Source organism: Gigantopelta aegis, chromosome 9, assembly GCF_016097555.1.
Source record: "Gigantopelta aegis isolate Gae_Host chromosome 9, Gae_host_genome, whole genome shotgun sequence".
Taxonomy (NCBI): Eukaryota; Metazoa; Mollusca; class Gastropoda; order Neomphalida; family Peltospiridae; genus Gigantopelta; species Gigantopelta aegis.
Genome location: NC_054707.1, coordinates 55,596,934 through 55,607,704, shown reverse-complemented (window position 1 = coordinate 55,607,704; position 10,771 = coordinate 55,596,934). Strand labels below are relative to the sequence as shown.

The 10,771-nt window shown below is 38.0% G+C and overlaps 1 protein-coding gene across 1 annotated transcript in view; it reads right to left on the bottom strand.

Annotated features, from left to right (window-relative positions):
* LOC121381254 (xanthine dehydrogenase-like) overlaps positions 1-10,771 on the bottom strand; it is a 72,794-nt gene that overhangs the window by 39,913 nt on the left and 22,110 nt on the right. The window contains exons 17-23 of the mRNA XM_041510495.1: positions 9,636-9,728; positions 8,427-8,484; positions 7,195-7,344; positions 6,596-6,675; positions 1,920-2,035; positions 1,112-1,216; positions 454-532 (exon numbers count right to left, since the gene is read on the bottom strand). Coding sequence (XP_041366429.1) covers positions 454-532; positions 1,112-1,216; positions 1,920-2,035; positions 6,596-6,675; positions 7,195-7,344; positions 8,427-8,484; positions 9,636-9,728 — 681 coding nt within the window. The remainder of the gene's footprint in view (positions 1-453; positions 533-1,111; positions 1,217-1,919; positions 2,036-6,595; positions 6,676-7,194; positions 7,345-8,426; positions 8,485-9,635; positions 9,729-10,771) is intronic.

The following is a 10,771-nucleotide window of genomic DNA, read 5'->3' as shown; positions in this document are numbered from 1 at the left end:
TATATCTATGCAAATATATGAATCGTGTAAATAGGAGATCTGCTGTGGAAAAAACCCATGTGTTTAAATACATGTTATACCTTCCTGAAACATCAGCTGTACACACCCTTTTTTTCAATTACTGTTTGTATTTAATTAAGTACTGTGTGTATATTATTTTATTCTTTTTTCTTGTATTTTCTAATATATGTTTTGTAAACTACCTTTGCCAATAATAAAAAAAAAAAATAAAGAATTAAAAAACCCAACAAAAAACCCACTCAAAAAACAAAAATATTTTACATGCTAAGCACAGGTTACATCTTGTATATTATATTTTTAAATCTATATTAACAATTATCCTGACATGAATATTTAGGTAGCATAGATGTACTATATTGATATGAGATGGAAAACACTTTTCAAACTTGTAGGTTTTTAGTTTTTTCAGGGTAGAATTTGTTTTCTACAAACCTGATAGTCTGCTAGGTATGGAAACCGTTTGCCGATCGCTTTCATGTTGTCGTGGAAGTTCAGAAACAGTCTCACAGGTCTTAAAAGACAAAATAACAAATTATAAAACTATTAGACTCAAGTACAGTAATTATTATAGAAACTTTGCTAAAGATTTCATCATGATGACATGAAATTTATAAACTACTATATTTTTAAGGGATGAAAAACACACTGGACAAACACTCCAGAAAACATTACCGTATAGACTTGGATATGCCAGTCACGGGGCACTAGAATGGATCCACTGAAGTGGTTAGATCCTATGATGCAAGCACCTCAGGTGAGTGCTCTACCACTGAGCTAAATCCCGCCACATGAGACAATGGGGAACAAAAATGACAGAGATATTTGGTCAAAATGTGCTAACCTGAGACCTTTTTACCATGTATTTCCATGATTCTACCCTCAAAATTAGTTGCAATCCATGTAAAAATGGGCAGTGATTTGTTTGCAACCCTATTTGGTAGTAATGCTAATATGAATAAATGTTGTTATTCAGATTCAAGCATTTTCATTTAATTTGGGCAAAATCCAGCCTGCCTCCCTACAAAAATTAGATCCCGTATGCCTATGTATCCTGTCCTTTAGTAATTAAGAAAGTCTACTATGGTCTCACTTCCTCATGATGTGAGCTGCCAGGGCACACGCTGCTGATATCTGGTTATTCCTGGTGATCTTCGACCCATACGCTCCACCCAGCCTCCTCACACTGACGTTCACTCTGTAATAATAACACACATATACTGACAGCAAAAAATAGGGAATCACATAAACAGTAACAGCCAATGTTGACTGTAGTCTGTCCGTCAAGTCTGTCCAATTGATGGATGGGAAGGTGGACAGACAGACAGACAGACAGACAGACAGAAGAATGGAGATGAAACCTATAGTCCCCTCCAGTTGGACTGGTAGGGGACTAAAAATGGCTCTGATAGTGAAAAATATGCCATAGTGTTTAAAAAGTCACTTTTAGGCTGATGGCTAAACCACTATACCATCAAGACTGGTGAAAAAAAGAGCACAACATTTCATTTCAAGTTATTTTCGTGCTTATATCCATGTAAGGTTCAAGCACGCTGTCCTGAGCACACACCTCAGCTATCTGGGCTGTCTGTCCAGGACAGTGGGTTAGTTGTTAGTTGTTAGTGGATAGTGAGAGAGAAGAGGGTGTAATGGTTTTACACCTATCCATTGAGTTGTTAAAACTCGCTCTGGGTGGGAGTCGGTACCGGGCCGCGAACCCTGTACCTACCAGCCTTATGTCCGATGGCTTAACCACGACACCACCGAGGAGGTAAACACCAACAAGTTACACATTTTAAACTAACACCTATAGGTTACTGTCTGCAAGTTTTGTCACAGGTCTCATAAAACACTAGTTTCAAACCGTGATTATCTTTACTGCTCTAAATGCGAGTTCTTACCCACTCTCGGGAATGTTGAGGACTCCCGCCACCACCTGCTGGACGTAATCTATCCACTGGGTGGCCGCCAGCACATTCATCCCAACTCCATCTTCTGTTGGGCTGCAGATACTGATCTAAACCACAATACGGGAGGAAATTAGTGTACAAAGAACACACCCAGCACATTCATCCCAACTCCATCTTCTGTTGGGCTGCAGATACTGATCTAAACCACAATACGGGAGGAAATTAGTGTACAAAGAACACACCCAGCACATTCATCTCAACTCCATCTTCTGTTGGGCTGCAGTTACTGATGTAAACCACAATACAGGAGGAAATTAGTGTACAAACAACACACCCAGCACATTCATCCCAACTCCATCTTCTGTTGGGCTGCAGATACTGATCTAAACCACAATGCAGGAGGAAATTAGTGTACAAAGAACACACCCAGCACATTCATCCCAACTCCATCTTCTGTTGGGCTGCAGATACTGATCTAAACCACAATACGGGAGGAAATTAATGTACAAACAACACACCCAGCACATTCATTCCAACTCCATCGTTTGCTAGGCTGCAGATACTGATCTAAACCACAATACGGGAGGAAATTAGTGTACAAACAACACACCCAGCACATTCATTCCAACTCCATCATTTGCTGGGCTGCAGATACTGATCTAAACCAAAATACAGGAGGAAATTAGTGTACAAAGAACACACCCAGCACATTCATCCCAACTCCATCTTCTGTTGGACTGCAGATACTGATCTAAACCACAATACGGGAGGAAATTAGTGTACAAAGAACACTCCCAGCACATTCATTCCAACTCCATCATTTGCTGGGCTGCAGATACAGATCTAAACCACAATACAGGAGGAAATTAGTGTACAAAGAACACACCCAGCACATTCATCCCAACTCCATCTTCTGTTGGGCTGCAGATACTGATCTAAACCACAATACGGGAGGAAATTAGTGTACAAAGAACACTCCCAGCACATTCATTCCAACTCCATCATTTGCTGGGCTGCAGATACAGATCTAAACCACAATACAGGAGGAAATTAGTGTACAAAGAACACACCCAGCACATTCATCCCAACTCCATCTTCTGTTGGGCTGCAGATACTGATCTAAACCACAATACGGGAGGAAATTAGTGTACAAACAACACACCCAGCACATTCATTCCAACTCCATCTTCTGTTGGGCTGCAGATACTGATCTAAACCACAATACAGGAGGAAATTAGTGTACAAAGAACACACCCAGCACATTCATTCCAACTCCATCATTTGCTGGGCTGCAGATACTGATCTAAACCACAATACGGGAGGAAATTAGTGTACAAACAACACACCCAGCACATTCATTCCAACTCCATCATTTGCTGGGCTGCAGATACTGATCTAAACCACAATACGGGAGGAAATTAGTGTACAAACAACACACCCAGCACATTCATTCCAACTCCATCATTTGCTGGGCTGCAGATACTGATCTAAACCACAATACGGGAGGAAATTAGTGTACAAACAACACACCCAGCACATTCATTCCAACTCCATCATTTGCTGGGCTGCAGATACTGATCTAAACCACAATACAGGAGGAAATTAGTGTACAAAGAACACACCCAGCACATTCATCCCAACTCCATCTTCTGTTGGGCTGCAGATACTGATCTAAACCACAATACGGGAGGAAATTAGTGTACAAAGAACACTCCCAGCACATTCATCCCAACTCCATCATTTGCTGGGCTGCAGTTACTGATGTAAACCACAATATGGGAGGAAATTAGTGTACAAACAACACACCCAGCACATTCATTCCAACTCCATCTTCTGTTGGGCTGCAGATACTGATTTAAACCACAATACAGGAGGAAATTAGTGTACAAAGAACACACCCAGCACATTCATCCCAACTCCATCTTCTGTTGGGCTGCAGATACTGATCTAAACCACAATACGGGAGGAATTTACTGTACAAACAACACACCCAGCACATTCATTCCAACTCCATCATTTGCTGGGCTGCAGATACTGATCTAAACCACAATACGGGAGGAAATTAGTGTACAAACAACACACCCAGCACATTCATTCCAACTCCATCATTTGCTGGGCTGCAGATACTGATCTAAACCACAATACGGGAGGAAATTAGTGTACAAACAACACACCCAGCACATTCATTCCAACTCCATCATTTGCTGGGCTGCAGATACTGATCTAAACCACAATACGGGAGGAAATTAGTGTACAAAGAACACACCCAGCACATTCATTCCAACTCCATCTTCAGTTGGGCTGCAGATACTGATGTAAACCATAATACAGGAGGAAATTAGTGTACAAAGAACACACCCAGCACATTCAACCCAACTCCATCTTCTGTTGGCTGCAAAAAAATGAGTGAAGGAAGGAAGAAATGTTTTATTTCATGATGCACTCAACACATTTTAATTACAGTTATATGGCACTGGAAATATAGTTAAGCACCACACAGATAATGAGAGGATACCCGCTGCTGCCATGCAATGGGTTACTCTTTCTGATTAGTAGCAAGAGATCTGCAGATTTACACTGTCATGATGTCAGATGTATAGCAGACAGACATCATGTGTAAGGCCATCTGTTTAAACATCCCAACGACACTAAACTCACTAACCACCATATGTGTGCAACTAACAATAATTAAACGTTGGAACACTCACTACGAACACTCATTACAAAGCTGTGGAAACAACGCGGCCTATCTATTTATCTGCTACTGATGAGAGCTTAATTTGTTGTGGAAGTCAAAGAAACTATCATGTGTCATTCACAAGCGTATAATGTATTTACTGCCAACATAAAACGGTTGGTGCTTGTGAATCCAATGTGAACTATATAATGTTACGTGAGATTACCTCATATCTCCAAGGACCATGCCTGGTGCATAAAAGTCTTGTCTGAGGTTTGGTGTAGCAGTTCCATAGAAGCTTCGTGCCAAGCAACGTTACGGCTGTTTGACTGAAGAAAGGGTCGGAGTGTACAACCCCGTACCTGATGTCCACAGAGGACAATATTGTTGGATTAACATATTATTGAAGAGTCGCAGAACTGAAGCTTATTGAAGTCCAGTTATCTACCTGTCGTATGAAGTGCCGCAGAGCTGAACTGAGGGAACCGTCCTATCAGCCGAATGAATCTACATGATGATATCATTGAACATTTGTATAGAGAACATATAAAGTGAGTGTCGTAGTTTGAGCAGTGGTCAGTACAACAGATTGTTGTATTCAGTGTAAGTCACCTTGGTGACAGTTAGCTGTTTATGTATTAAATGATTACATGTTGATTTGTGTTGGTTTTGTTGTTTAGAGAAAGTCAGAAGTGATCATTCATTATAAACTGAAGTATTAGTTTAATCGTCTGCCATTTCTGCAGACTGGGGGCTCGTCGAACCATATTATATATATTTTCTTAATAATTCACCACCTTCGCTGTTACAACGTCTGGAGACAGGCGTCCGTAACAACACAGACAGGATAGTGATTCCAGTTGTTCTCATCAGTACCACAGCATACTGGTTAAAACATACATTGTATATTATGTGATTCCAATTGTTCTCATCAGTACCACAGCATACTGGTTAAAACATTATATATTATGTGATGTGTGGTCTAAAAAGTTAGAAATGAAACTCTGTTTCTACGTAAGCTACTCTTCTGATTAACATGAAGTGTTTTTTTTTTTCATTTATCCTGCAATCACTGTACACATTGGCAAGATATGATGACTAGATAAATCTCTATATTTTTGGTCACTGACAAAATATATAGGTCATGTGACATAAGCCCAACTCGACTTGAGTGTTTCAGACTAGATTTTCAATAAACATAATCTTTAAATCACGTTTAAGTACAGTAAATACAACTAACTTATAGTCTGCGACAATAATACAAAACTTGTATATTTGTTATTCATGAATTAAAGTTTAGGAACACTTTTTGAAGGTGACAGAATGTAGCTAGCATCTTACAAAAAATGACGTCATGTATCTTGTATGACGTCATGCGGCAAAAGCTTTGCTAGGTTTACAATACTCTATTTGCTTACACAAAAATGGAATAAATATTGATTTTCCGACTATTCCCGTAGGATTGCAGGATAAAAGAAATAATTGGTTACTGTCTTAAGATATCGGCTTTATCCTGCTTAGGTCGAATGGCGAATACAGCTCAGCAAAGCCATGCTGCATTCACCATTCTAACCTTCGCAGGATAAGGCCAATATCTTAAAGACAGTAACCAGTTATTCCCTATATATGCTTCCCCTGACAGAATAGCACACGCATGGCTTCAGGAGGTAATTGGCTCAATGGATTGAACGTGCCTCAAGAGACAGAGACAGTGAGAGAGAGACAGAGAGACAGAGAGAGAGACACAGAGAGAGAGAGAGACACACACACACAGAACCTGCTATCACCAAAAAGGCTATTCCTACCTCAAATCATATCGTCTAGCTGTCGCACAGAAAGGACAGTACCAATTGCGAGGAACTGGTTGGGATGGGAATAAAACCCCACCAAATCTTTTTCAAGGCAATTGATGATTATGACCCATCACACTTTCAGATTAGCACTACAGCCAACTATTTATGTAAATATGAAAAACTGAGAAACTATTAACCTGTGTTTCCATCTGAAAGTGATACTGACTTTCCATAGAAATCTGTCCTAGGATCTTCTTTGGAGATGCAGCAATTGCAGCTGAAAAAAGGAAGAAACACAAGATTGGTTACAAATATATGAAATTCGTCATCATCTTTGTAGGCTAAGAAGAAAGATTTAGATTTACTACAAAGAAACATCATACTTGATTTTGTTTTAATTATTTCAGGAAATCATCAAAATATATTTTGCGCCGAATTACGAAAGGTGATCATCGTATATTTATTAATTGGTCTTTAACATAGGAAAAATGTGACACGTGTATTTATCATAAACTATCAAATACACACAGCTGTTTGTGAACAATACATGGACCAAAGGATAACTATTTACATGTAACAAGGGGAAAATGTGACACATGCATTTATCATAAATTATTAAATACACACAGCTGTTTGAGAACAATACCTGGACTACAGGATAAATATTTACATGTAACAAGGGAAAAATGTGACACATGCATTTATCATAAATTACTAAATACACACAGCTCTTTGTGAACAATACCTGGACTTCAGGATAAATACCTTGTGTAAATTCGTCCCTGTAAGAACTCACCCTCTGCATCTCCCACTTTGATCTCTTCCGCCACATGTGGGAAGACCGAGCCCTGCTGTATAGCCTCCACCATGGTGAGAACGGGGGGATGGACGTTGGTGTAGGTGACCTTCACCATACTGGCCGCAGTGTCAGCCGTCAGCTGGTCGACTAGATAAGTGAAACGACTGATTTGCAGTGGAATAGGAAGTTGATGTGGTATAGGATGTCACTTCTCAGTGTTAAAATGGAGAACAGTAATTAATTGTTTTAGATATATATTCAACAAAGTTAATTAAGGGCCAGTAAATAGTTTAAGCAGTTTTCTTTAAATATGGTAAAAACACAGCATATTCTTCCTTTGTAAGGTGTTGACATTGTGACATTTTCTTAAATTTAATGCGCATTTTGGTATTTTTCATAAATGCATGAAAAACCCACTTTATGCATGTGTCATGGGTCAAACATTTTCATTTCTGGTAAATAATGGGGGAAATGAAATACATTTGTATTAAATCTGGACCTGGAGCAAATATTTTAAGACCCAAAACAGACACCTGCTGATTGATGTAGATAAGTAATAATGAGTTGGTGAAACACAAACATATGAAAGTTGTTTCCAATAATAAAAATGGACTGATACATAGACAAAAACAAAAACAAAAGAGGGACTGAAAAAAACATGTTTTCAAAAAATAATTTCAGTCTCAAAGATTCTGAATGATTTCTTTCCCCACCCATGCTAAGGGGCCGTTCAAATATTACGTAACACTATTTTTGTAAAAATTAGACTCACTCCCTCCCCTTGTAATGCTCCGTAATGCTAGACCATATACACCAAAAATATTATGTAACACTTGGAGACACACACACACACACACACACCCTTTCCGTTGACAAACAAGTCATGTGATGGATGCAATATAATTTTAACATCCTGTTTTGCGATTTTGAAAAACACATATATGCATTTCAACTCAATTTAGAATCCTTATTGTGTGTATACATCTAGCTATAACTACCAACATTAAACACTGTTGCTGTGACAGAGCATTTATGGAAAAAGAAAAGAAAAAAAAGATTTTAGTAAAAAAGAAAGAAAGTGTGTTCCATAATGCCATTAACTACAGCCACCCACCTCCTGTAACGCTACATAATGTTTGGACCTACACCCACCCACCCCTTCGAGTGTTATGTAATATGTGAATGGCCTCTAACTTGCTAGAGAAACTAAAACACTAAACTAAACTCACCAGCCACAATGAGGCCAATTGGCTGTCCACAGAATTGGATCTCACCACTTGAAAATATCTAAAGCGATTTAAATGAAATAAGAATTATTGAAATAATAATCTACTACTGTTTGGTAAATCACAAAGAAAACATTCTACAATTATATTACTGTAGCTATTTTAATTATGGTTAACATTAATAAGATGATATCATTTACCAGTCACCTATTTATTATTCAATGGTAGATTATAATTAGCATTACATTTTTAACTTCATAAGTAACAAGAAGTCTGAGGGTACAGCTGAAATAATATATGACCCCTACTGGGCCCAACACATTTTCTCTTCAGTTCAAGGGCCATAACTCTGTCAAAAATGGGCAAAATCCCCATGAAGGAAGGAAATGTTTTATTTAACGACACTCTCAACACATTTTATTTACGGTTATATGGCATCAGGCATATGGTTAAGGACCACACAGATATTGAGAGAGGAAATCCGCTGTCGCCACTTCATGGGCTACTCGGGCGGGAAGTAGCCCAGTGGTAAAGCGTTCGCTTGATGTGTGGGCTATTTCTCGTTTCAGCCAGTGCTCCACAACTGGTGTAACAAAGGCCATGGTATGAATTATCCTGTCTGTGAGATGGTGCATATAAAAGATCCCTTGCTGCTAATCGGAAAGAGTAGCCCATGAAGTGGCGACAGCGGGTTTCCTCTCTCAATATCTGTGTGGTCCTTAGCTATATGTCTGACGCCATATAACCGTAAATAAAATGTGTTGAGTGCGTCGTTAAATAAAACATTTCCTTCCTTCATGGGCTACTCTTTTTGATTAGCAGCATCTTTTATATGCACCATCCCACAGACAGGATAGTACATACCATAGCCTTTGTTACACTAGTTGTGGAGCACTGGCTGGAATGAGAAATAGCCCAATGGGTAAATCCCAATGAATGTCAAACTTGATCTGTAATTCTACATCAAAAAGATATACACATAAATTTCAGCTCAATAATTTAAGGCATTGCTAAAACAAAAGTTCCAAAAAGAATATGTCGGGCATACAAACAGACAAAACCTATAGTCGACTCTGGTTTATATTATTTATTTATAGACTAAATTTAACAAATTTTATAAACTTTTGTCATAAACATAAGTTAACATGGAAGGATGTATAATATATTTAGTATATCACACTTTCACATTGTTTACTACATTTAATACATCACCTCTTCCACAAACTCTCCTGTAGGAGTGTAGTTGTTCTTGCCCCCTGGTGGAATATCGGCAGCGGACAAATACTTCAGAACACCTGGTAAGCTCTAAAATTACAGTTAGTACAATAATAATAAACAAAACTTTTCACAACAGTAAACACAGTCATTGTCTAAGGTCACAATGAAAAATGTAAATTTTCCATATAGTTCCTCCAATAATTAAATGTTTTTAACAACCTTTAAAAGTTAGGTTTTTTTTATTACAAAGTGACAGATTAATTAAACGTTTTTAAAAACCTTATTTTTTTATTTTTTTTATTACAAAGTGACAAACACCAACATTTTCTATATTCTGTCTTTTCTATCTTGGTGCTCTTAATATGGAAAGGAAAGGCAATGGAGAGTAACACCCCAAATTATTTATAACATTTATTTGCTGTCTTATAACTTTTGATGTACAAGTTGTAGGGTACCAAATGCGAAGAAAAAAAAAAGTAGTACATTTTTGACAATCGAACCGAAAAGCTATCGCACCTCAGACAAGCACTCCAGGTGTATATTTGTGTGTTTATGTATTTGTTTTTATTATTCATATATAGAGAATAGCTATTTAATAACATAGGATATCAGCATTATCCTGTGAAGATAAGAACAGGGAATTCTGCAAGTCTTGCCGAGTAGAATTTCCTATTCAGCTTGAACAGGACAAAGCCAATATTCTACGTCATTAACTTGTTACTATATTCATTCTGTAATCCATCAAAAATTGAGAGGAAGAAATATTATTCCATTTATTTCAGAATGGTTTTGTGTCGTATCTGTGAATGTGACGTCCATGTGTATGTGATGTCACAAGTCATAATCTGCTAGTATATGTTTATGACTCTGTTTTAATCAGTCATCATAATCGGCCAACAGAAACCGTGGTTGAAGGATAAATTAAAATAAATAGATTGATTGATTGATTGATCTACCACTGAGCTATACCGTGCCTCTTATTTAAATGTTACGGTCGTGGGCTGTCAAATGCCATGCAAATTGGTGCAGATGGTTCAAATCCTGCCAACTGACACTTTGTGTTTTTAAAGTGATTTTATGCAAGTAAAAGCATTTATGGGCAAGTTGTGTATGATTTTACCTGGGTTGAT